The sequence below is a fragment of the Vigna radiata genome, unplaced genomic scaffold (genome assembly GCF_000741045.1).
Source record: "Vigna radiata var. radiata cultivar VC1973A unplaced genomic scaffold, Vradiata_ver6 scaffold_23, whole genome shotgun sequence".
Lineage (NCBI taxonomy): Eukaryota > Viridiplantae > Streptophyta > Magnoliopsida > Fabales > Fabaceae > Vigna > Vigna radiata.
Window position 1 is genome coordinate 2,642,794 of NW_014541837.1, and position 26,839 is coordinate 2,669,632.

The window sequence follows — 26,839 nt, forward strand, 5'->3', positions numbered from 1 at the left end:
TAAGCTTTACTTTTTCCTTGAAAAATAATGTTTTAGTACATTAAAAAAAAAAAAAAGAGGTTAGTCCAAAATCCAAATAAGCTAAGAATGAAACAATTAAGGAGGAAGAATATTTGTGAGATGTTATTATAGTTTATTATTTCCAATTTCGGTGTCTGAATTATTACATTATTAATTTTGTTTATAATCGATGTTTGGTGTAATATTTCGTAATTATTTTTACTGAAATATTTTTTCAACCATATTTTAATTTATGGATTAAATATGTTTTTCGTCCTTTAATTTTTATGAAAGTTAAAATGAGTCTCTTTTCGAAACTTTAACCTAATTTAGTCATTCAATTTTGAAAATATGTGGATTTAGTCCTTTTAACCAAACTTTGCTAAAATTTATTTGAGACATTTCAAAATAGCATTTGAGGTGTTTACATTATTCAACACATTTTTTCTTGAATGTTAATTGATAAATGCATTTGAAACTTCAAATAAACTTAACCAAATTTAGTTAAAAGGACTAAATTAGTCCAAAGATTCAAAGAGTAACTAATTCCGATTTTAACTAAAAGTTAAGGAACCAACAACATATTTAACTCTTAATTTATTAAAGTTGGATTTTACTTCAAACTTTTAAATTCAAAACTTGAATCAACTTAATGTTAATGAATCTCTAACATTTTTTCTCTCTTTCTCTTGATAATTATGTATAGAATAATATAAAATATAATTAGGAAATTACTATTACCTTATAAAAAAAACTGATCACTGTAATATCTATTTTTTTAAACAAATTACAATTATTAACATATACCAATTTGAAGAAAACTATAAAATAAAAATTAAAAACACTTATCAAATATACAATTTAGTATATGTTTTAGTTAATTTATTTTAAAAAAGTTATTTCTAACCTTTATAAATGATTCTCTTAAAAAATATTATTTTTTAATCCAAAAAACAAAACAAAAAAACAATCATTATTATGGAGAGCAGTTAGTAATCATGGGGTACGAAAAGAAAAAGTTGAAAAAAGTACCTCGGGCCACAGCATAACACACAGGCCCAGAAAGCCCATACGGAGATGAGATAAAATTACTATAGAATCCTTCATGAGGATAACCATTTTATTGGCACACATTGGATATATATCAGTTGGCAACGGATATGAGTGATATAACATAGATTTTGTTTTTCCAAGGTTTGATGAAGAATCTCTCTGTTTCACACTTCACTCATTTGAGCTCCTTAAGGATCATGCCTCCTTTCACAAGCTTGCATGGAATCTCCAAAACCTTAATTCCCCTGAAATGCCTTCAAAATGCACACAATACCATAAAAAGAGGACAAGTGGTTGGATTTCTTGGAAGCAAAACACAAGAGGAACCATCAGAATGTTCAGTTCAGACCACAAGAAGAACAGCAGCAATAGGGCTTACCACTCTAGTCCTCACATGGCCATTCAGTGACAAGATTTCATCAGCCAAAGATAATGGTTTCTGGGTTGAAGATCACCCTCTTCCTCGATTAACTGTCACAAACAGTAAGCTCTCTTGTAACTAGTTAACACTTGGCAAATAAAATGAGTTCTTGAAGTTTGGTTTATTTTGTTCATTTTACAATGACTGTCTTAAAAATGATGTGAATTTTTATTATTTGGTTAGATATTGCAAATGAGAAAACAGGAACACGTTCTTTTCTTAAAAGGGGACTGTTCATGCCAGATATTGGACTGAAAGGAAGTGTGCAAAGGATTAAGAGATATTCCTTTGATCTTCTAGCCATGGCAGATTTGGTACATGCAGACACACTCAACTATGTGAGGAAGTACCTAAGACTCAAGTCTACCATCATATACTATGATTTTGACAAGCTTATCTCTGCCACTCCAGTGGATGATGAAAAGCAGCAACTTACTGATATGGCTAACAAGTTGTTTGATAATTTTGAAAGGGTAATATTCTTTCTCTTTCTCCTTCAAAATTACATGTTTTATCAGTTAGTATTATGCTATAATAGTGGCTGGACCAATTGTTGAAGTGCATTTGTGATTCAATGACAGCTTGAAGAAGCTTCAAGGAAGAAAAGTCTACCTGAAACAAAATCCTGCTATCAGGAAACTGAAGTTTTGCTTAAAGATGTCATGGACCGGATGGATGTATTGTACGAAACAATTTAATGAAGCTGTTACTATTTCTCTTGTCAAAAATCAATTATACGTGTTTGATGTACAATACTGATTCCATGAGATGGGGTGCTCTTCAAGAACATAGGAGGATGTTATGTCAGAAGAATTGCAAATGTTTGATAGTGTCAACTACTATTATAGTGATTTCAATTATTGATGGATATGTATCACCACCCTGGCGATTATATGATGTTATGTATTCCAAGTTAGAAACATGCTAATGCTACCTTACAGCCAAATGCTTGAGTGAATACCAATTCAACAATTCTTTTAAGAACAGAAAAGTACAGAAGCACGTGACTAGCTCCACAGTAGAGAATGTCTTAAAAATTTGGAGATTTAATTTAGTATGTCTTATGTATGATACATTCTCAAGATAACAATGATTATTACTTTGAATGTAACACTTTTGACATTAATTATTCCAAAAATGTCTGATACTGACACATGTTTCATGATAAGAAAGAAGAGTAACAAGAAATGGTGAATATAAGACAAAGCTGAATTGCAAAAAAATAAAACTACCGCAATGAAAAATCTCTTTTTAGCTAAATGAATACTTAATAACTTCTTCACTATACATTACAATCTATAGACGTGATGTAATGTAACATCACTGATGTTAGAATTGAAGTTATTTTTGCTGTAGTAGCGATTACACAAATAGGTTAAACAATATATTCATTCATTCATTGATGTATGTAAAGATTAGAAATAGGTCAAGCGAGATTCTATAGGGCGTCCATTGGTGTGACGGCGTGGTGTTCCAATTTCACATGCATTAACTCTTGATGCAAACCGGAGTGAGCATAGTGACTCTCCTGCTGAAGCTTGGTCAGGAGAGATGTTGACAAACATCAATGTTTTTGAGTCTCCACCAAGACAAGGCTGTTCAACATTGTATCCAACACAACAAATCAGATCACCTCAAATGATTACAAGACAACAACAAAGAAGCATTCAATGCAGTAAAATTTTCAAAACTGCTGCATTGAAATTTTTGTTTATCAATCAACTGATTTCTGTCTAATATCCCAGCTACATGACATGATTTCTTTGATTTCCTATAGTTGAAACATATTTTAGTTATGAAATAGTTTATTAGAAATTACAATAAAGAGATTCTAACAATGTATACCATGGAAGTCCCTCATGAGATTGTGTTGAATTTAATGTACAAGAAATAACTATGCACTACAGATTGTTTTGAAGTATGAACAAAGAATAATCACCTGAAGTAGGTATGTTAGCTTTGAGTTCCTGAATGGGATATGATCCTCCTTCTTGGCCAAGGCAAATATGACATCACTTAATGATGACAGACTTTTATTTATTGCCTAATTACAATACAAAGAAAGTTTAGATTAATAGAAAGAAAATAAGTGATGCTATTTGAAATTGAAAACATCATGAGTTTACTTACTTGAGTTTCTTTCAATCGGTCCCCGGTTGACCCACTCCTCGAAAGACGCTCACTTCCAGCAAGATCAATGAGATTTAGAATGCCTTGTACTTGTTGATCAGTGCTCTAGCAGTACAACATAGGTTGCAATATGAAAACATGTTAGAATGTTTTGGAGTTTATGAAATGGTTCAACTTTTATCAGAGGAGAAACAACCATACCTCATTCACACCATAGATTCGAAGAGTGAATACAAAATGACTTCTAGAAGATTGTTCATTCATCTGAGTTTTGCCCACAGATCTAAAAGAAAAACCAATGTAGTTAAATTCAACATCCAAAGGCAAAGGATTTTAACTTCTATAAGTAAATGTATCAAAGTATTTTTGTTGCACTAGAACTATGTCATGTTATTTTTTCCAAAATTAGTAGCTCATTTCTCTTGATCCTATACTATGAATATTTGGGATATGCAACACAATAGCTACATTGAAAAAGAGCACTAGAAACCAATAAAGGAAGCTTATGAAGTAATTACCTGCTGTTAGCAGCTTGACTTAAAAGAAATGCAACCTCTTTTACACTCTGAACATCCACTACCGTTAGATCAGAAACATGTGTATTTCCATTGGCATCATGTTTGATTGAGTATTGCTTCCCAGGAGTACCATTTTCCACACGTGTTGGTGTTCCATCAGATGATGACTTATTTGTAGATAACAAATCACGAATGGTTTCATTGTATATTTCCAACATAGACACCTGCCAAATTTTAAGCATAAACCTTCTTAGACCTCAACATTGCAATTCATGATCCATTACATGAATAACTAAACTGTAATTTATATCACCTGCATTTCATATTTCCAGCCTTGGGGTTTCTGAGACTGTTTTGCTTGAAATATTTGTTCTAGCGAACGAGGGATCAAGCCCTTCTCTTCTGGATGTCCAGGCCTGCCCATCATTGTATAAGTTTTCCCTGATCCTGTCTGACCATAGGCAAAAATACAAACCTGGAAAAGAAAATGTCCATTATAACACATTATCAATCAAAACTCAAAAGTCTTTTTGATTATAGAACAAAGATAATCAAAAAGGCAGTTATACCTTTTTAGCAGTTAATCTGACTAGCAATTACTCAATTGTTCGCAGTTATGCAATGCATATAATATGATTTGAAATAACATAAAAGGAATAAGAGACAACTTTAAGAGATTACCTTATAACCATCAAGAGCACTCTGCACAAGCTGTGAAATTTCAATAAAAACTTCCTCTTGTAACGCATCAGGTGCAAAAACTTTATCAAATGTGAACGAATGTTTTTGGCCTAAAATAGAAATAGCGATATAAGTTACAACATTGTTAAATTATAGTATGTAATAAGCATACATGAAATAGAAAAAAGAGCAACTTCAGGTTCAGTATCATGAGACTTACCACTTTGTGTCAATTCGAGGCCCCGTCCAGAAGCTTCCATCGATGTGGGATAAGATATAACCTTTCCTTCTGTGCTACAAGCCTCATCAGGTAACAAAGGCCGCACTCTACAGAACACGCGGATGTTCCCTTTCAGTTCCTGTAAAAACAGAGATTAATATGGTCTGCATATTGTTTCCATCACCAACGAAATTTGGCTCAGGGAATTACCAAAATTGTATTGTGTAATTCTTTCCTCAATTTCTCCCCTACTATAACTTTATATTCTGCATCTTCCAAACGCCTTTGCAACTCATGTACAAGCTTTTGTTGCCCTTCAAATTCTGTTCTTGTCTCATTTGCAGATATGTCAGAAACCTAATAAGGAACAAAAATCCAATGTATCATATCACAAGTCCAATGGGACTTCATTTTCTTTTAACTTTATGCCTCATTCATTACCTGCAGTTTCTCCTCTGCAGTGGTGAGCTTGTCTTGCAGCACCTTTATCCGCTCATCTTGCAAAGCACATTTTGCCTGTGCAGAAAAATCATTACATTTCTACATTAACAACAATAGGAAGTGACATTTACCAAAAAGAACAAGATTAAACCAACCTCCAGTTCATTTGTTCTTATGGTCAAGTTGTTTAGTTCGGAGCAGGACTTCTCTGTAGAATCTTTCGACTTCTCTAATTCAGTAGTTAAAGTTTGCACTTGAGATAGTTGGCGGTCCCGTTCATCCCTCACTTGTTGCAGCTCAACACGAAGTGATCCAACTTCACTGGCCAAGGCATCCTTCTGTTTTGTGGCCTCTTCTTGAGAAGACTAGTAAACCAACCAATGAAACTACTTAAGATACTAGTTGCATGATAAGCAAAACAGGCTTGAATTCCAAGGAAGGATAGTAATAACATATCAACATTTACGTAGGTTAGAATACATAAATAAGAACATGCTGAAGAAAGATAAAACACACATCACATCAACTCTTAAAACTCTACAGCTTTCTTAATAAATTAAATCCAATGAGAAAAAGCTTTCAAATATTTATCAATCTCTAGCTCTTCACACTAAGGACTATTATGAGATCTTTCAGAGCACTCTGATAAAAACACGTGTACACACACCTCAGCAGATATCCTAAGATCATATGGTTCCTGCTTTGTGTCAATGTCCAAAATCAACGTACAAATGAAAAACCACACAGCATCTGGTTTTGTATGCAAGGACTTCTGCGATGATTGAATGCATTTATGCCAGGTTCAAGGAGGGATATAGGGCCAGTATTGATTACATTCAAATGAAATTGGCATTTATAAAATTCTCTCTTAACCGTTTAAGGTAATTGGTATGTGTGTCCAAATTAATTACCACCATAGATTCTTACATTGGAGTATGTAACAGTGGAGGAATTGATTCCAGAGGTTTGTAAAATAGGCAACAAGAAAATTTGAGTTTACTACAAGATTAATTCAACTTTCACACAAACTGCCACTCTATATGGTCATTCAGCTGAGCAATCAGTTGAAAAGGTAAACCCCATTTTTTCTGCGTTCTTTTACTTGAAAAGACTCTAGCAACTAGTAATGTGTTAATGTTTTCAGGTGAAGAAATTCCCCCACTGAAAATCTACTATTGAAGGCTAATTATCATTAGGAGAACCATAGAAATTTGTTTAATAGCAAACGTTTACCTAGAGAGTTTAGTTAAACTACAAACCATTCTAAACCAAACCAAAAGTACACCTTATTCTTGTGTGAAGAGCTCAATAACTCTACAAGCATCATTCTTGCAAACCAGAAATTCAGTTAAATAAGATCAACCCTCGTGAAATAGCAACATGAAAAAGGAAAGAAAAAGCACGGCCAGGAAGACATGTAGTCAGGTCATTAAAAACAAGTTTTTCAAATATCAATGGCATTCAATGCATCCTAGAAGTGTCATTTTCATCTAAACATGCCCATTAGCAAAAAATCAAGAATAAATTAGTTATTGGATTCTTCCCAACCATCTCTACCAGCAAAAAAGTTTTACACATTCCAGTGATCATTAAGAGAGTTGCAGACTTGTAGGTATCAACTATATTGCTCTCTTACACATGACTACTAGACTTTGAATTGAAACAGTTCACACTTCAGAGCAGCACACTCACCATAGACAAAGTAAGCTGGCCCTTTAACATAGTAAGGCTCTCCACTACAGCACCTTTCTCTTTCTCCACACGCTTAAGTTCAGTTTCAACTGTAGAAAGCTCTGAATGAAGTTTTCCATTATACTGCTGCAAGCTGGTTATGTAATCTTGCAACCGCTTATACATGTCATTCAGTGATGATATCTGTAGAAATTCATTGATGTAGACATTTGGATATAAGAATAATTCCTGACACAGCTAACAGCATCAGATAAGAAGCATAAAAAATATTGAATCGAGATTGATATTATTTTACCTTCTGATTTGCACTTTGAAGATCCCGTTGTGCTCTTCCAAGATCTTCCTGAAGTGTATTCTGGGACCTCTCAAAGTTAAGCCTGGCCTCTCTCTCCTTAACAAGAGATTCTGCTGCTGCCTAGAGTTTTCAAAGATAATAAGTACGAATTATTATCAAATATTAACCTTTACGTAGCATTTTGCTCCAAAAGGTTCACCCATGAAATTCCACTGACTTGACTTGAAAATCTCACTTACTGTTTTCTCTGATTCTTCCTTCACTAATTTCTCCTGTAAAGAAGTGCAATTCCGCCTCATTTCAACAATAATTGAGTTTAGTTCATCTTCCTTGATTTTGAGTAACAACTCTGCAATTAAATGAATCTAACTGCATTAGTTCAGAAACTTGATAATGATTTTCCAAACAAGGAAAGGAGAACCAAACTCAACCTATCTCCATGCATCTTTGCTGAGCTAATTCCAATGAACTCTTCAATTTTTCTTGTTCTAGTGAGTAGCTGATCTCAAGGTCTTGGAACCACCTGATGCAAACCTTCAGCCTTTTTATGTAATCCATCATATTTTCACATCTTTCCTAAGAGCACAAAACATGACGTTAACATAAGATAATGATAACTAACCAAGCAGTAATTCAAGTAGCACTACTATACATAGAGCATACACTGATTAAGGACCAAAACCTTGACACGCCTTGGATCTCAAACATAAATAGCCAAAACAGGCAACCTAGAAATAAAACAGATATCACACGAACTCAATGATCATCAAGCCACAGACTTCAACTTACCTTATAATTAAATCTGTCTTTCCTTTTGGCCTTTTCATTCAGCAGGGCCTCCACATCCTCCCTGGTGAACTCTATAGCGCCATAATCTGAACCAGCATTGCTTGGTGGAGCACTGCTGGGGCCAAGATCATGGCCACCATTTACAACACCATAAGATGGCCTTGTTCTTCCGTTAATAGGTGTTCCCACCATTTCTTCTCTCTGCCCCAGCAAACTGGTCCTTGTCTATGAGGAGCTCATCACCCATAAACTGGGCAAAACACAACAAAAAGATAACTTTATTAACCGTGACATTTCACTTGCACTGAGGAAGTGTTAAGGGAAACAAACAAACAAACCCGTGACTGAAAAGGAGGTGCAAAAGGGGAAAACAAATCATGGGCATGAGAAAGAAAGTACCTTTGAACCTTGAAGAGGTTGAAGGAGTGAATGTGAATAATGGTTTACACCAGTTCTAGTTCATGGTCTCCGTTTTGAAGCTCACCACTCCACAAACTGCAGTAAAAAGAAAAGAGATAGAGAGAGAGAAAGAGGGAGGGAGAGAGAACTAGTGTTGTGGGGTCATGTCATGGATTGTGTTGAAAGCTAACAAGAGATGAAAGGAAGTTGCTTTTGCAAGAAGAGATTGGTGATAATCCACACACACACAAACACAAAAGAGAGCATAAAGAGAGAGAAGATAGAGAAATGGGGGTGGATCCTTAAAAAGAAGAAAAGAGGTGAAAAAGTGTTAATGGATTATTGTTCTTGTTGTGTTGGTAAGTGGACTTCCAATAGATTGTAGATCTGTGTTGTGTTGTGTTTGGTACTGTTTGTCAGTCCGGACTTAGTTTAGATTTTTACTGCCTCCCATTTTCAACTTTTTAAATCACCTCCTGCCCATCACGTGTAAGATTCGTTTTTCCATGCACTTCATTAACTACCCCAAGAAATTTAAATTTAAATATTTACTAAAGTTTATCTCTTTCACTTATATTGTAAATAGTTTTATGTAAGTTATTTTTTTCTACCATACCACTCCAACCCTTTTATGTTTAATATTTACTTTCAAATATTTAACACAACTGCATATTATCTGTTAACTTGTAAGAATCTTATACAAACCACACGTATTGCCTTTGTTGTATTGTTATAATGAGGGTTAGACTGAAAATTATAAAATACCTGTTGATGAAGACTTCAACAAATTGAAAAGGATGTGTAATATTTGCATGAAAGCGATGGTTTGGTAGCACTTAAGTTACCTTCAGGAATACGAAATGCATCCATTTACCTTAAATTCATATACAGTCTTTTACAAAACATATAGGTAAACCATATAAACCCTCTTGTTATTTTCATTTTATTATCTAAGAAAATGGCACTGGCTGAATTTTTTCTGTACCTATAATTGTTTTCTCAGCATTTTAACTGAACTTGAAAAGCATAAACAGTTACTTGTATGTGATTTTTTTTCAGCACAGTAAAATGATTTGGGAGAAAGAAACATTTTCTTGACAGTAAAATGTAAAATCAGAGAGATCCCAGAATTAATTTTATTCCCAAACAGCAGGAGCAACAGACCTAGACTAGTGACAGAAATAAATGAATAAAATCCATTTCAACAGTCTTTAAACAAATAAAAAAAGGAATAGATTAATTACCATTATTAGTTCATTCCACTGCTGTAGCAGGATCCAACAGAACTTCATCCAAATCCTAATTAATTAAATATAAAGTTTTGCAAACTTCTTCTTAGACCTCTAAACAAATATATTTGAGTTGCGTGAGAAGAGAGTTAAGAATTTTGAGATTGATTTGCCAAAAGGGGTTAATTAGTCTGCAAAATCTGCCAAAGTGGCAAGTTATGAAAAAGGGAAACAGTGAAGAAGGTACAATACATGATTCCACACAAATAGTTGTTTGTTGGTGTTTCCATTCAGTTCTTGGTACTGAGCTGCATTCCTTGTCCTTTTCTTTGAGGCTTCTTCTTCAACTATGCCTCTTGAATTGACTTATCCTCCTCTCTCTATGCACCAAAAAAAAGTTTTGTCCTAAGCATGTCGATTGCATTGCATTGCTACAACATTAATATAGTAGTGGACATCATTGTCCATGTTAAGTAGAATAAAGCTCAAAATTCTCTGTGTCACAATCTCACTCTAGATGTTCGGATCTTGCCCTTTCACATTGTCGGCAAAATTACAAGGGAATAATAGATAAATCACACACAATTTCTTGCTCATTGCTTTGCATAAATTCTTATAAAGTACTGGTCTGTGTTACCAATAATCATAGTGTTAGTGTGTGTTGTAATGAATTCACAAAGACTATTTCAACCACAATTTAAAATCTCACTTGGCTGTCTGTAATTTTCCATTGCTAGATTGTTAAGCAATTTCGTGCTTGATTCTTAAGTATGTGGAAAGGTTAATTTCTGAAAGCTGATTACCAAGTCTTTGTTTGAAGCAGGAAGGAATATATGAGTTAGGTGTGATGAGTAATAACTGCATGATTGTTTAGTAAGTATTGAATATTTATTGCTCCATGGACTCATTCATCTGCCAATAATTATTGACATTGTAATTATCATTTGGGTGTATTGATTATACAAAGCTTTGGGCACAAACAAGTTAATTACTACATATAACAAAGCTTATATTTACCTTAAACTCTGTTGGTTTATAAATGGCATGGCATCATTTTTTTTATGTGTGGCCCTTTGACTTTCACATGATTGAGTACACTGAGTTTGATTATTCAGTTTAGCTTTTGGGGTTAATGTTAGTTTAACAATTCCAAGGTGGTGCGGGACAAATTAGTAGACTAATTAAAACTTAAATCAACTCGTGTAGAGATTTTTAGTTGCACTTGTTGGCCTGCAGTAATCTGCACAGTGGCTTCTCCAAGTGTCATGAACTGAAGATTATCCACAAAACTAGCTAGTACTTTACAATGAAAGTTGAACCTTGGTTGACCTAACTGAAAAACATTTCTAAATGTTTTGTTTATGTGTACGTGATAGTTTGTGATCGGTCCGTTTTAAATATCTTTTTAAAAATAAATTTAAACAGACTAATAAAATATAAAAAAATTGTTAAAAAAATTGTTAATTAAAATATCAAGATCTTTTTTGTATTGTCCTCTACTGATAATACACTATGTTATTATATTAAATTATTTCTAATTTATTTGAAAACATTAAAATAAAATTTATTATAGGTAAAATTATTAAAAAAAAATTAATTTTAATTTAATTTTACAAAATTAATTTTTCATTTATACATTCTAAATTAATCTTATTTCAAATACTTTAACAGAAATATTTCATTTATTAAATTTTAAACTTAATCTTAAGTTTTCTCTTAATTTATAGTTTAGCTTGAGAGAAAATTGTAAAAGGGTAAGGAAAGGAAGAGAGCATCAAACACAAAGAGACTTATGGTATCGTGATTGTCTTGCTCAATCATTTATGACTCTAGTTGCCTCAGTTCATAAATTCATACAAAATCTTATCATTTCATACATGCTATTAAATTCCTATAGTTATCCCATTTGACTTTTTTCCCAATATTTTGTATATCACATTAATAGAAAAGAAAAACTAATTTTTTTTATAATTTGGTTGTAATATGTTTAATAATGATTTCAATTACATTTTTTTATTTTAAAATATAGATTTAATATTCTTGACGGTTCCTATTTTCGTCAAGTGCGTTTACTTTGGTCTTCATGTTTTTTTTTTCTGTTCAATGTTATCCTAAAGAGTGTAAATTTTGTTCAATTTGGTCCTTTTTGCTAACGCCGTTTAAATCGTTAACGGCCAGATCTCCACATGTGCAATTAGAGAGTGAACTGTCATTTATGTTCTGACGTAGACTAGATCAGTCATCATCATAGGGACCATATTCGGAAATAATTAACAGAAATGAGGACTAGATTGAACAACCTTCATTCATTGCAAAACATAGAGCCACATCACCATCTTCTTCCACCTTCAGCCCGAACCCTACTTTCTTACTAAATATCTAACCCTAGCATCGCCACACCTAAACCCTTAGGCCACCACCGCAATCACCACATACCTGCAAACGAAACCCAGAAGACCATTACCATGACGCCGCTGCGACCACCTCCACGCGCCACCATCTTCATCGCGCGCCTTCACCGTCATCTTCTTCCCAGTTCGCGCTGCCACCATAGCGATTGAGGGTTTCGATTTAAGGGTTTTTGTTGTGTTATCTGGTTTTTGTAAATTGGAATGTATGATTTTCGTTTCAAAATTGATTTGGGGAATTCTTGGTTCTTCTCTGTTTTGCGAGTGGTTAGGGATTTTGTTCTTCCCTACAGGTATGGGTTTTGTGAAGTGGGGGATGAGGGTTCAAATTGGGAATGTTAGGGTTTCTGAACTTGGGGTTTTTTGTTTTTGGTTCATTTGATTCGCGGTGATGGGTTTCGTGGTGGTTATTGTTGGATGCACGGGTGGCGCCAATGAAGGTGCTGGTAGGTGGCCATGGGTGGTGTTTTTGGGTGGTTGTTGGATAAGGAAAATGATGGAGGTGAGAAGATGGTGGTTGGTCGTGACCGTGGCGGCGGTGGTTAGGGTTAGGTGGTGGCTAGGGTTTTTGTGTAAGGGGAAATTAGGGTCTCTGGAGGTAGGAGATGATGATGACGTGTCAAGGGTGATGTGTCATTAATTGTATAACTGGACACTTGGCCGTTAACGATTTAAACGGTGTTAGCAAAACGGACCAAATTGAACAAAATTTACATTCTTTAGGACAACATTGAACAGAAAAACAAAATATGGAGACTAAAGTAAACGCACTTGACAAAAATAAAGACCATCAGAGATATTAAGCCTAAAATATACAAACAACCGTTATCACTATCGTAATAAACTAAATTTAGAGAAAAAGAGAAATGTATTAAAAAGATTAAACAAAACAAGTTTACAAATATAATCATAACCAAAAGAGTTCATTCAGCATCCAAAAACACTGAAAACCACGAAAACAAATTTAGAAAGAAACTACAAATTTGTCTTCATAGCTGATTTAACATTTCAAAATTAAAAGATTAAATTCAAAATGATGACATTTGCACTGAAATTTATGTTATCATTCCCTGATTAGTTTTAGATATTCTTATTCTATCACCCATGAGCATACAATAAAACTAATATATAACAATAATTTCAAATTTTAATAACGTGGGGATGTAGCTCAGATGGTAGAGCGCTCGCTTAGCATGCGAGAGGTACGGGGATCGATACCCCGCATCTCCATTTTTGGTTTATTTTGGTAAGAAGAAAACAGTAACATTGCTTTTGCAAAGAGAATTCTACCTTTAAATTATTTTACACGAAACCGTTGAGTTGTCTTTGTCAGAGTCATTTCAAAAAAGCCGTTAATTGTGTATTAGAAAGTTTAAGGCTTACACGAAACTGTGTGGAATTAATGGCATTTACATGTTGGGCAAAAAATTGCCTATGGGACAGTTATATTTCATAAATCATACGCAACCAGGTTAATTTTGGGTCTCTTCACTGATAAGGTTGGAAGCATGGAACACGTCTCATGAAAAATTTTGACCTCATTTGCTATACTTTTGCCTTCTATTTCTTTGACCAATGCCCATGTAAGATATCCAATTTCACTCCCTTTTTAACATTTTTGTGGGGTGTGTTAGTGTCAGGTTTTAATTAATCTCCTCTTTTTAGGGTACATTTGTCCAAATAACTACCCCTTTTCGTTACACACCACAATTACGTTGATGTGTGGTTCATCAGTGTTCTTATATAAATACTTTAAACAAATTTACTTAGCTGGGTATAGCAAAACAAAAAGAACAATAATAGAAGAAATCTGCAAAATGTAGCTACGGAGAATTAAGGAAAAAACACACCAAAAATTATCATTAGTTACAAACATCACTATTACTCTCTTACGAAATTGTTAATAAAAAGGTCCTATTTATATAGAAATAACTGTTATATCTAATTTTCTTAAATCATACTTAAATTAGTGAAGAAATCAAGTAGAGAAAATCTCTAATGACTGGCGAAGAAATTTATCATTTATTATAGAGGTGACGATATGTTATCATTAGATGTTTAAAAGACAAACAAACTAGTCAAAACAGACTATCTTGTACAATAAAACAATCTATAACATCATATGTTCTACAAAACTTTACAAGATTTTTAATGAGTAAATTTTCAGACTTGGAATGTGCTTTTCATATAATTTTTTGAAGTTAGATGTGTGGAATGTCAACAAGTTATCTGGCTTTCATTAAGTTTGATGATTCTTTCAATTTCCTTGTTGATTTGTGAATGAGGTAAATTTGGAGGAGTAGTGCTTGTCATGGTGTTTTTGTGTCTTGTTTCCTTTGTTGCCACATGCTTTGAGGGCACAATTTTCAATGCTTAATTGACCATCATAATGAGTTATTGGACCCTGTTAAATGAGATGGAGCATGGCAGTGAGAAAATTGCATGACACTGTTCAAGGTAAATCCATACAATATTGTACAACATTTCTTTGTCTATTATATCATGTCAGTTATTACTAACAAAATAATGTTTTCTTTTAAGTTGCAAGTGGATAAGTAAAAAACTTGGTGCACCTGAAGACAATGCAAGAGATTGTTAGGAGTAGAAAACATATGTAACTTGTGGTGCCAAATCTTGTTGAATTTTCCCAGTGAAACAGCTGTCGGATTATAATGCCTTTAAATGTCACGAGGCTCAGGTTCAACCAACAATAAATTTTTTCAACCAACCCATTTACTCAAACGTGAATTTCTTTTGAAATATGCATGCACAATGGAGTTGTGATGATTAATATATATGATCATGGACTTTAAGAATGAGAATTACTGCTTTTAGTACATCTTCCACAGTCATCTGATAGCAGCCACAACTTGTGACCAATTTTGATATTAGCGCGTGAAAACTATAGTTATGAATTTGTAACTTTGTTTTTTAGATGATTCTTACCAGTTTGTGTTTCTATAATGCTCGATTTCTTACAAAATCATGAATTTTATGACCAATCAATGAAACAGTATTCTTTCATGTAGAATGAACATTTTCTGCTATTTTCTATGTATTTTATCAGAAAACTTGAAACTCTCTACAGAAGTTTATGCTGATGGGGATCATGATATTGCATTGGCTATTCCTCATATTCCTCCCAACTTTACTGCAATAGTAAAGTCCTCTGTTCGTCTTTCAATGATCACTGTCAATCAAAATAATCATTAATAAAAAACTCTAATATTAAACAAAAAAAATCATTGCGTTTTATACACCACAATTTCTTTTTATTTCCTTCTCCTGGCATATATATATATGTGTATTATACATCATCAGAAGGCCTTCTCATGCTGGCTGACATTAGTTTGAGATTTGAGAGTTTTATAACTTTGTTAAATGTTTGGTATTAATTGGCATAGGAGCTGCTACTAGATTGTGAGAAACTCTGGTTGGTTTCCACCTGTTATTTCTTAAATTTACACTGCTTCTGCATGTTCAAGCCACATCCTTTCCGAGAGGAAGATCACGACCCTGTTTGCTCTTTGGAATACGTATTTCTAAGTATATGTCATTATGTATGTATGCTTCTATATTCTTCCAATCTGCATCCTCTGGCATCTCAAGCCTTCTCACATATCCATGTTCCCACCAATGGCCACACCTCCAGTCATGTGCCTTTGAGTCTCTCTGCTGCTTCCACGGTCCACTAATTTCCACAACCTTCCCCTTATCAACAACGACTTGAATGTTATTTTTTCCAGATCCTGTTTTGACAAACCACTGGTGTCACAGAAATTTTGTCTAGTTAAGCACTTTTCTTAATTGAATCTATGGAAACTTGGCCCCATCAACTCCAATCGGCTCAAGTTCATTTATTTCTTTATTTGGTATGACTTTAATAAACATACTATGAGTTGATATAAGTTTGTGATGGATCTTTTGAAGGAAAATTCACTGGAAAGATTCAACACCAACAAAACCTGAGTTTAATCTCATAACAAAAGATTGACATCATACTTAACTCAAAACTTTAAAAGATCCATCAGTTTGCACTATCAACTAATCGGAAACCATTCCTAATCAGAAAGTATTCTTAGTATGATTTACAAAGTGGTTATCATACATGATAGTTTGTGATTAGATATTGTTAGGTGACAGTGTTACACTGTTAGAGTCTATATTGTTTATTCATAGGCTACTACCCATTGGTACAAGTAAAGAAAATTCTTGATGCAAGGTAAAGGCTCTCTCTCCTTAGGTGCCTGCAAATTTTATTATAGTTCCTCCAGTTCTGAGATCCTATTTTGTCTTTCAGATCTATGAAATGATGGGGCAGTTTCATTGTAGCATAATTTGTTTAACATATATTCAGTTTACAACATAAGGGTAATTATATGTAGCCTTACCTGGTATTTCTGCTTTTAATATGTAGCCTTCAGCTGTCTGACACCAATCCACAGTGCTTTGGTTGGAGCTCCTTAAATGAGATAACAATACCTCTGACTCAAACTCCCATAGAGGGAAGGCATCAGAAGGATCAAAGAACTTGCCAAACAACAGTGGACTGAAAAGTGATCCATCACCAAAAACCTTGTGCACTGTTGGATTAGTCTGGCTGAAGAATCTTTTGAAAGGCTCTTCTCCCAGTGAAACACACCATTTATGTGGAGTTTGATCTTCTGTTTGAACCTCAACCCTCTTGTTAGAACTAGTCATCTATGCTAGGAAAACTGAATAATTGTGAGGCTCTGGTAAAGAGAGAGTTTTGTTGCCTTTCTCTTATAGTGTGAGAGAAGCCACCTAATGAAACACAGAACAAATTCCTTTGGCATATTTGGGGGCTGTAAAGCAAGGAAGGAATATTTTCTTTTCTAAATTTTTCTTCCATCAAAAGAGAAACCATGTCAGGCATATTGCGTATAGCTAAAGGATATGTGGTATCCCTATGCATTTTGGCTGTTTAACACAAGATGTGAAAAATGGAAAGGGATACCAATCAAGTCAAAGTCCTCTGACAACTGATAGATGCTCTAGCAGAATCTGTGAACCCTTATAGGAATGATTTTTGGCTTAATTAAGTTCATTATAATATATAATGTTTATGCAACCTCAGTCATTCTTTCAAGTGGCTACTGAATTATTTACTACGCATCACATTATTGGTTCTCTCAGCTTATTTTGAAGAAATAGTCATATATCTTTTTCAACTTTTTAAGAAAAAGTAGTTCTCATACATGCAATATCTTCAACCTCTTTCTGGTTGTTATATGAATTTAAGGGATTCAACTTTCATGTTCTATCTTATGCTGCACAAATCAAATATATTACTATGGCAAGAGTTTTCCAATCACTGAGCTAGAGTGGAACATGCTTTGATCTATTCAATGAATCATGAGTGTATATGTACATTTTCTGTCCTGTGCAAAGTCCCCGAAGATTACTGAATACACAGATTGAGCACCGACAAGCATCAACTTTCATGCTCTTTTTCTCCGCCAAGATACTTTGCAACTGGCTTATTTACCTGTTTGTCACGTGCCAGGCATGAAGAATTGATGCTATCTTGTTGCAGATTGCATGCATATGATAAAATCAAGAGAAAGGACTTTGCCATGGTGACATGTTTTAACAAGAGCAGATAAAGAAGCAGATGCCATTTTTCTAGCTCATCATCACAAAGTTAAATTTTTTTTAACAGTGATAAACTGTTACAAGTGTCATTATGAAACTTTCTAATGCTCCTATTCACTTGTTTAATCTTCTCAAAAGAAAATAAGTCCTTTCCAACCTCTGAATTGTGTTATCAACCAAATCCATGGCATTAACTCCAGATTCTTCATCCACACAGAAAAGTTGTGTGGAAGGAATCTTGATTTTTCATGCCTTGTTAGGAGTGGATGTGTGTTGTCTCGATGCACATCCTCAATCCATATGAGCATCTCTACAAAAAAATAAATAAATAAAAGTGTATCAGAGAAAATTCCACAAACAGTTGGTGGCATACCCTTTCATCCACTTTTCTTTGTTGAAGTACTTAAACCAACCACTCTTATATACATTTGAAGATAATTTGTAAGTATATCAGTGAAACATAGTTTAATAAAAAGAGGGTGTATATCAGAAATGTTATACATACATATAAATATGATGCATTTTTGTGAACTTTTGACTTGTGCAATGAGGCTTAGAGCATTGGTAATCATTCATGGGGCATCTGATGGAGTAGCTTTTTTGGCAAAGGCAGTGTTGGAATCTACTTGATGGATGTTAGAATTTGCAGCACATCAGATAGTGAAGGCACTTTGGATAGTGGGGTCCTTAGGGCGGTGGTGATAACATTATCAGTTATCATTACCTTTTGAGTTAGGATAAACCAACTTCAACCAGCTACCTCAAAAATTCAGCATTTGGGAAACCAAAAAGATGTTCAATTAGAGCATAAGATAAGGGAATTGTTTTGGTAGAGTGGTGCATTACCATTTTTAAGGAGAGGTTTGACATTTAATATGCATATGTATATGTTCATATAAGATTGTTCTTTAAGAAATCATTCTAGGGATAAAAGGTTTGGTATATTTGTCTCTTGTGGAACACTTTTTTCTTCTTCTTTTAGTGTGTATTTGATAAATATTTCTATATGAACTTTCTAAAGAATAATTATATATACACACACACACACTTTTGTTTTATCTATATTTATTATATATTTTTTATTTTTTTCTCTTATTATCTATTATTTTCACATTTTTAAAATATATATTAACTATTATTTTTGTGTCATTAATATTTTTCTTTTGTAAATTGCATTCTTATTGAAGTTAGTTTTAACGTACATTCATTTATATTTGAGTAATTTTGTTTAAAAAATAAGTTGATAGTGATATTTGGTATAAAAATTTATTCAGCTTAAATGTTATTGAAGATTGTTTTAACTTAAAAGTAACCCAGAACTTAAAAATCATTTTTTTTCGCTTATGAAATTAAATATCATTTATTTAAAATTACAATAATTAATATTTTGATTTAATATCCATTAAATCAAACACACACGTTTACACTTAATTGAGAATATAATTTATGGTACTGTGACAGTTCCCATATTAATCCGTACGGAACTAACAAACCACAGTGTAATTATTCGCGAATCAATCCGACTCATCACAGGTTGGACTGGATTGAGTTTAAAAAATTGTACTTTTTTTATGTGGGTCAGATTTCAACCCGACTCATTTAAACTCGGCTTATGCTTATTGAACCCGTGATAGGTCGAATTGGCCAACCAACCCACCTACCTAATTTTATTTTATTAAAATTTAATTTTAATTTTACAAAAAAAATATTTATTACTTTGTTTTGTTTGAAATAATTATTTAAGTTCCCTATTTTAAAAATTAATTAAACAACCAGAGTGAAATTTAGAAGTGAATTTTGTTTAGATTTAAATTATAAAAAGTTTATAATATTTTTTTAAAAAAAATATATATTTAAGTGAGCCAGTGAACCAACCTATATACCCACTAACCCGTGGTGAGTCGAACCGGATTCAAAGTTTTCTAACTCGCTAATAAATGATCCAGGTTGGGTTGACTCACTAAGTAAGCAGTCCATAATGGACTAGACCGGATCAGGCCGAGTTATCTATTTTCACAACTCTACCCGTAAACATATTATTTAAGAAATCACAAAAATAATTATCGTTCAAATAACTCTTATTGTCCTTCACATCCTCATTATTACCACCACAAATATTAGTTAATGAGGTCATTTTTTAGTCTAATACAAAAATGTTTACATTTCATAGAAATTAAACAAATATAAAATTGAAAATATTTCTAGTAACCCAAAACATAATTTATCAATTATATGGTGAGTAAAAATTAATATAATTTAAAAGAATACATGTATAAGAATTTCTATAGCTTATATACAAAATAAATAAAGAATTCATATAATTTAGAAGTTAAACATTACAATTAAGGTAAGGTGGCTAAATATTAAAGATATACTACCACTTCATACTATCTATCCACGTTCTTGTTTTTTTCATTTTTGTCTGACCTTTTAATTTTGAAATGTATTTCTTAATGTATTGTAAATTGCACATACACCAATAAAAGAAATATATAAGGTTAATAAAGTATAAAGTTTATATGTATAGCTAATCAATATTTATTTATTTTATGTATTCTATAGATTATTGTAAAATCAATAATAAATGCATGATTTTACAATGGCTCTTAAATTTTGATGTAATTTCCACAAAATTAGAAAATGGTAAGAAAAAAAATGAAGAAGAAAAAAAAGAGAGAGAAAGAGAAAGAAACATAAAAAGGAGAACTTGTGTTGGACAGTAGGCGCCAATGTCCTAATCCAGAAAAATAGATAGGACGGCCCTTTGTGCTAGGGTTTCTGGCGCCAACAAATTTTTCATCATTGCATCGTAACCCAGAAAGCACAAAATCTCATTCATCAACTTCGTACTATAACTCACGTTATTGCAGCAACAAATGTTGTCGTTACATTACATTCTCCCATGTTTCATTATCAACAATAACAAGAACAAGGTCTATTTGCATTGATCTGGTAGCACGTATTTTTTATTTTTTTTGCTTTCTTTTATTATCACACGCAAAGAATACAAACGATCATTTCTTAAATTTCGTTTTTCGTTTGTAATTGCGTTGAATTTGATGAATCAGCCATGTGCGAAGATCCATTGCAGATGTTAAATTTGCATTTCTTGTTATTATAATTATTATAACAAGCTGTTGAAGATCCAATTTGATAAGAAATCGGGAATTTTGGAGGAGATAGAAAGAGGTGGATTTGCTTAGGTTCATCATGTATGATCCTAGAATTGTGCGAGTTACAACATATTTGGTTTGGAATTTGTGTTGACAAGGCAGTGATCATCGTAACGGGTTAACGGTGTATGATGAAAAATAATTTTGATTGGGAAAACCATGGAAACCTGCATATTTGTTGGTTTAGAGCTTGATGTAATACGAAGAAGAAGATGAAGCAGTTTGAAATGGGTATCAAAAAGGTTATCTTTTGCAGCATTTTGGTTTTTCATGTTTTGGTCGTAGTGAGCAGTGAAGAGAAAAAAACTGAAGAAGAATTCATCAGGCAGTTATTTGATCCTACATCTGGACTATTAACTGAGGATACGGTAAGACTCATTTCATTACTAAATTATTATAGATATGTATATTGACTCTGAAATTGGTTATAGTTTCATGACCACAGGCAAAGGTATTATGGATCACTTGTTTAGAAGATTTGATTCGATTAAAGAAAGAAGTCTTATGCCTCCCAAAGGAATCTTGCAGAAACAGCAATCAAGTTAATTTTGGCTCAGTAGCCAGACAAAACATTCAACAAATGATCAATGCATGTTATCCTCAATTAAAGGAAAATGTTCTTAAGTGTTTTAGAAAACACCATTTTCCAATTCATGCTCTGAAGGAAGAGGATGCCTCTAAGATCTGGCATTCAACGTCACCTTCATCTAGAAGATATCTGGGTCAAATTTTTCCACGGCAGCTTTCAGAAACATCAAACAAGGAACATGAATTACATATAAGCATTAAAGTTAAAGAAGATACAAAAGCATCTGGAACTAGCATGGCAATACCTCTAGTGGTAGCAGTTGTAGCTGTGGTATTGGTCATTTTATGTTGTTATAGATTTTGTGGGAGTGGACAAGTTAGCCAAAATGATGAGAGACCCCTTCTCAGCATGAGCATGAATGACTACTCAGTTGGTAATACAAAAGTTTCATTCTTTAAGTGATATATATATTTACATTACACCTTACCTGCACTATAATCTTGACAAAATGTAGTTGAATGTTACAGGTTCTTCTTCGAACAATAATATTCAATTCAAAAGCTCAATGAAAGTAGGAGAAATTAGTATTCAATCAGTTGATGAGAAGAGAAACTCTGTGTCATTGAATGAAAGTGAATCAGGAGAAGTTGGTAGTCGTTCTGTGAGAGCATCATTTGAACTAAAACCTCCTCCTGGGAGAGCAGCATCTAATAATGGATTGCTTCCTTTGAAACCTCCTCCTGGAAGGCCTGATCTTCTTCCTCCTCCTCCTGGAAGGTCTGATCTTCTTCCTCTAAAACCTCCTCCTGGAAGACCAGATCTTGCTCCTTCTCCACCACCTCCACCTCCTCCACCTCCTCCACCTCCTCCACCTCCTCCATCTCCTCCTTCTACTTCTAATTCTGCACCACCGCCTCCTCCTCCTCCTCGTGCACCACCAAAGCCTACCGGTGCTGGACCTCCACCTCCTCCACTTCCTGGCCGCGGCCCTGGCCCTAGAGCACCACCCCCTCCTCCTGGCAAAGGCCCTAGAGCTCCACCACCACCTCCACTTAGAGCTAAGGCTGGTCCTCCTGGTGCTGGTCCTAGACCTCCTCCACCCCCAGGTGGTGGTGCAGGTCATGCAAGAGCTCCTTCCAATCCAAAGGTTGTTGAGGAAGCCGATTATGAAGGTGAAGATTATGTTCCTAAAACTAAGTTAAAGCCTTTCTTCTGGGATAAGGTTCAAGCTAACTCAGATCAAACAATGGTATGGAATCAACTCAAAGCAGGATCGTTCCAGTGAGTAGTATACATCCCCAACATCTCTTTCTCCTAAACTTCAATTTCCTTTTTATTCTTAATGGTGAATGTTTTATAGGTTTAATGAAGAAATGATCGAGACACTTTTCGGCTTTAATTCTGCGAGTACGGATAAAGGAAAGGGCCAACCAAAAAAAGAGACTGCCCAAACTCCCCAACTTATACAAATCGTTAACGCAAAGAAAGCACAGAATTTATCTATTCTATTAAAAGCATTAAATGTCACCGCAGATGAAGTTTGTGATGCACTTCTTGAAGGTCACTCACTTTTTTCTACAATTACTTACAATGATGATATTAATGTTATTAGAGTCATCAAAGATAACGACAGTTTTACTAGCATAATATCTTTAAATCATTCTTTGGTTGATCAGGAAATGAGCTTCCCACAGAATTCCTTCAAACCTTGTTGAAGATGGCACCGACGCAGGAAGAAGAACTTAAGCTTAGAGTTTTCAGCGGTAATATAGCCCAACTTTCCCCTGCAGATAGGTTCCTTAAAGCCATAGTTGACATTCCTTGTGCTTTTAAACGTATGGAAGCATTAATTTACATGGGTACTCTTCAAGAGGATCTCACCAGTACACGAGAATCCTTTGCAGTTTTAGAGGTATGATTTCCAGATTCCACCTTTTCCTATACGAAAACCAAACCCCCTTCTAATTTTTTTTTCACTTTTCATATGATGTTAGGTTGCTTGTAAAAAGCTGAGAAGTAGTCGATTATTCCTGAAACTTCTTGAAGCTGTTCTGAAAACTGGGAATCGCATGAACGATGGGACATTTCGTGGTGGTGCACAAGCATTCAAACTTGATACACTGTTGAAACTATCTGATGTTAAAGGAGTAGATGGCAAGACCACACTCTTGCACTTCGTTGTTCAAGAGATAGTGCGCACTGAGGGCATAAGAGCAGCACGCATGGCAAAAGAGAGTCACAGTTTCTCCAGCATTAAAACAGATGACCTTCTTGAGGACATCTCGATTGAATCAGATGACCACTATCGTGAACTTGGTCTTCAAGTGGTTTCATATTTAAGCACTGAACTTGAAAGCGTTAAGAAAGCAGCAGCTTTAGATGCTGATGGTTTGGTAGGAACAACTTCAAGAGTAGGGCATGGTCTCATAAAAACAAGAGACTTTGTAAACAAAGACTTGAGCAATGCGAAGGGTGATAAAGGGTTTACTGAGACAGTGAAGAGCTTCGTAGAGAAAGCTGAGGCTGATGTCAAAAGTTTGCTAGAAGATGAGAAGAGAATCATGGGTCTGGTGAAGAGCACTGGTGATTACTTTCATGGGGATACAGGGAAGGATGAAGGGTTGAGATTATTTAACATAGTACGAGATTTCTTAGTAATGTTGGATAAGGTGTGCAAGGAGATACAACTTGCACCACCAAAGAAGCCAGCACCAAAAAGTGCAAAGCAAGAAACACCTAATCAATCTAGTGCAAAGCAAGAAACACCTAATCATTCTAGAAAACCTTCTTCCTCTGATAATCTTCCTCCTCCTCCTGCTCATGATTTAATTCGTCAAAGAATTTCTCCAGTAATTGCAAATAGGAGGACAGATGACTTTAGTTCAGATGATGACAGTCCTTAATTAGGTTTAAGTTGGAAGTGCTACGTGTAAAACTCCTCCTTTCTTTGCCCATGTCCTTGTTGTATAGCTTTAATGTTGTAATAGAGTCATCACTTGCTTATACTTGTCTAATTTTGAAGGGAAGATATTGTCTTGTTAATCATTTAAATGTAGATTCATGTTTTTATCAACATTCTTTTTGTAGAGATGCATGATTAGAATTTCACTGTCCTTTCTATAATGGTTCAAGTGCACATTCTAAAGAGAAATACAACATTCATGCTTATAAACATTTGTTTAGATGAAGGATGTTAATATCGTTACTCCTTTTGGTGCATAGCATACCCAAGAAACACACATCATAATGCTCGGAGTGCCAATTTGTTTAGATTCTTTAAAATATGTACAAATACTACACAACCAAAACATGTGGAGGAAAATTTGTACTACTAAGAGTAACCACTTTCTTAATGAGAGTATGTAAAGACGTTTGAAACTCACTAGAGCTATAAGGGATCTCATTTATAACATATGTTGTCATTGTAAGAGTCTCTTCCCAATGAGACAAAGACATATGAGCCTCTAATAATAAAGTAAGTGCTAATTTTGTTGCTCGAAAACATCGTTTTGCTGTTATGTATTTGGACAAGTAGTTTGATGAATAATCTCATGTATTTCCAAGTACTTCTTATAGACTATGGTAATCACCACCATTGTTACTACAAAGAACTTGAGCCTTTGCATTGTATTGGGTTTCAATCATTTTATGAAACTTTTGAAATATCAAGTTCACTTCTCTTTTGGACTTCATTAACCATAACAAAGTCATTCTTGTATTGTCATCTATGAAAGTAACAAACCAACATGATCCTCTTAAAGTATAAATCTTTTAAGGACTCCAAACATTCAAATGTATAAACATAAATGAGTGAAAAGGAACACAATGGCTTTACACTTGTTCATATACATCACAGCGAAAAACAGACACATTAATCTTTGCAAATAATAAAGAAAACAATTTTTTTCAAGTAACTAAATGAAGCATGTCCTAGACTACGATGACATAGCCACATTTCAGTTTCCTCTTTCTGTTTGGTAGAATTATTCACGGTTAACTTTTAACTTCCCAAAATCATTCAACACCAAGTCCAAGTAGTGTAGTCTTCTTTATTTAACACCATAACCAATCATCTGTCTGGTCTTAATGTCTTTAAACAAACAAAAAGTGGGCCAAAAAATAACAATACAAGTTAGGGTTGCACTAATTTGAGAAGCAAAGAAAAAGTTATATTTTAGAGATGAAACAATTAAAAGAGAACTCAAAGTAAAATTATTAGTAAGAGTTAAAGGATCTTTTTCTAATAAAAGAAGTTGTGTCACCTAGCAATAGAAATAAATTCTTTTGAGGATGATTTTGTTAAGACAAGGTCGTTTAGAGATTTTGCTCTCTTTATTTTTGCAGATAATGATAATACCAAGCTTTATTCAAAAGTTTTGCACATGGATCAGAAAAACATTAAAAGATAGGAAGACAATATGGGAATGTTTCCCTAAAGCTTTATGTTTTGTTCAAGGTTGTACACACTCTCACTACTAAAGCAATATTGCTCTTCCTAAGATGCAGAATAGTACAAATCTTTGTACCTGAGATCACCTACTCTCAAGGAGGTCAACTCTCTTTGAATAATGGATCTTTCTCGAATATGGCTATATAAGAAAGACTCGGTGAAGAGAAAAAAAGATTATAACATCAATTCTTTGAATCATTATGTTGTTCTTCTTCTAAGCTTACATCCTCTAAGTCTTTCTTTTAAAGAGAAAAAGTCTTCTCAAGTTTTCATATTTCATACTTGTGTCATTGTTTTATTTATTAAATGTTTTCCTAAATAATTGTTTGCAAACACAAACCTCTAACAACTACTACAGTATATCTAATATCTACACTAGTCATTAAACATTATCTTATGAAAATATCTTAAAATACTATTCACTCACTCCCATTTTTTTAGTGTTTTCCTATATTTCAGATAACAATAAAAAAAAAGATATACATTAAATCGCCCTCTCTTATTCAAAGGAGAAAAATTCAACTATTAGAAACAACGCGAAAAGATTTTGATTAGGACCTACAATACAATAGTATTAATATTTTGCTTGAAACTATTTACGACAAGCTTTTTATTACAAAAGTTTTAGTTTTAATAATTTTAGTTTGATAGCTTTAGTGTATGTAGTTATATGTGTTAATAGTTTTAGCTTTGATATATAATATGTACTGAAAATTAACTAAGTTGTGTTGAAATATTTTTTTTTTCATGTTTTGGTAAATTGTAAATATAAAAGAAATATTAAAAAAAAGAAAT

General features: G+C 33.8%; 4 protein-coding genes and 1 non-coding gene across 6 annotated transcripts; 3 read left to right on the forward strand and 2 right to left on the reverse strand.

Moving 5' to 3' along the window:
• Positions 1–1,145: 1,145 nt before the first annotated feature.
• LOC106778556 (photosynthetic NDH subunit of lumenal location 3, chloroplastic) lies at positions 1,146–2,543 on the forward strand. Its single transcript, XM_014666525.2, has 3 exons — positions 1,146–1,536; positions 1,658–1,947; positions 2,056–2,543. The coding sequence occupies exons 1-3, from the start codon at positions 1,200–1,202 to the stop codon at positions 2,170–2,172; spliced, it is 744 nt and encodes a 247-aa protein (XP_014522011.1). The 5' UTR covers positions 1,146–1,199; the 3' UTR covers positions 2,173–2,543.
• A 154-nt stretch (positions 2,544–2,697) lies between these two features.
• On the reverse strand, positions 2,698–9,042 carry LOC106778613 (kinesin-like protein KIN-14N). The gene is made up of 17 exons (XM_014666590.2): positions 8,640–9,042; positions 8,241–8,490; positions 7,883–8,027; positions 7,691–7,800; positions 7,452–7,571; positions 7,157–7,339; positions 5,620–5,829; positions 5,465–5,539; positions 5,234–5,380; positions 5,024–5,162; positions 4,804–4,913; positions 4,436–4,597; positions 4,123–4,346; positions 3,806–3,887; positions 3,605–3,709; positions 3,414–3,518; positions 2,698–3,069 (listed from the first exon to the last, which is right to left on the reverse strand). Exons 2-17 carry the CDS (start codon positions 8,430–8,432, stop codon positions 2,890–2,892), a joined length of 2,289 nt encoding a protein of 762 aa, XP_014522076.1. The 5' UTR covers positions 8,433–8,490; positions 8,640–9,042; the 3' UTR covers positions 2,698–2,889.
• Positions 9,043–13,433: 4,391 nt separating this feature from the next.
• Positions 13,434–13,506, forward strand: TRNAA-AGC. Its single transcript has one exon. It is a non-coding gene; the product is annotated as a tRNA-Ala (tRNA).
• A 1,998-nt stretch (positions 13,507–15,504) lies between these two features.
• LOC106778552 (21.7 kDa class VI heat shock protein) lies at positions 15,505–17,298 on the reverse strand. Its single transcript, XM_014666522.2, has 2 exons — positions 16,668–17,298; positions 15,505–16,025 (listed from the first exon to the last, which is right to left on the reverse strand). Exons 1-2 carry the CDS (start codon positions 16,975–16,977, stop codon positions 15,757–15,759), a joined length of 579 nt encoding a protein of 192 aa, XP_014522008.1. The 5' UTR covers positions 16,978–17,298; the 3' UTR covers positions 15,505–15,756.
• Positions 17,299–20,476: 3,178 nt separating this feature from the next.
• LOC106778534 (formin-like protein 5) lies at positions 20,477–24,665 on the forward strand. 2 transcript variants are annotated; one of them, XM_022776230.1, is made up of 6 exons: positions 20,477–21,433; positions 21,497–22,027; positions 22,122–22,875; positions 22,955–23,154; positions 23,271–23,506; positions 23,589–24,665. In XM_022776230.1, the coding sequence occupies exons 2-6, from the start codon at positions 21,646–21,648 to the stop codon at positions 24,495–24,497; spliced, it is 2,481 nt and encodes an 826-aa protein (XP_022631951.1). In that variant the 5' UTR covers positions 20,477–21,433; positions 21,497–21,645; the 3' UTR covers positions 24,498–24,665. The 2 variants fall into 2 exon arrangements, with proteins under 2 accessions (XP_022631951.1, XP_014521989.1); XM_014666503.2 differs by having other exon boundaries at positions 21,511–22,027.
• The last annotated feature ends 2,174 nt before the right edge of the window (positions 24,666–26,839 follow it).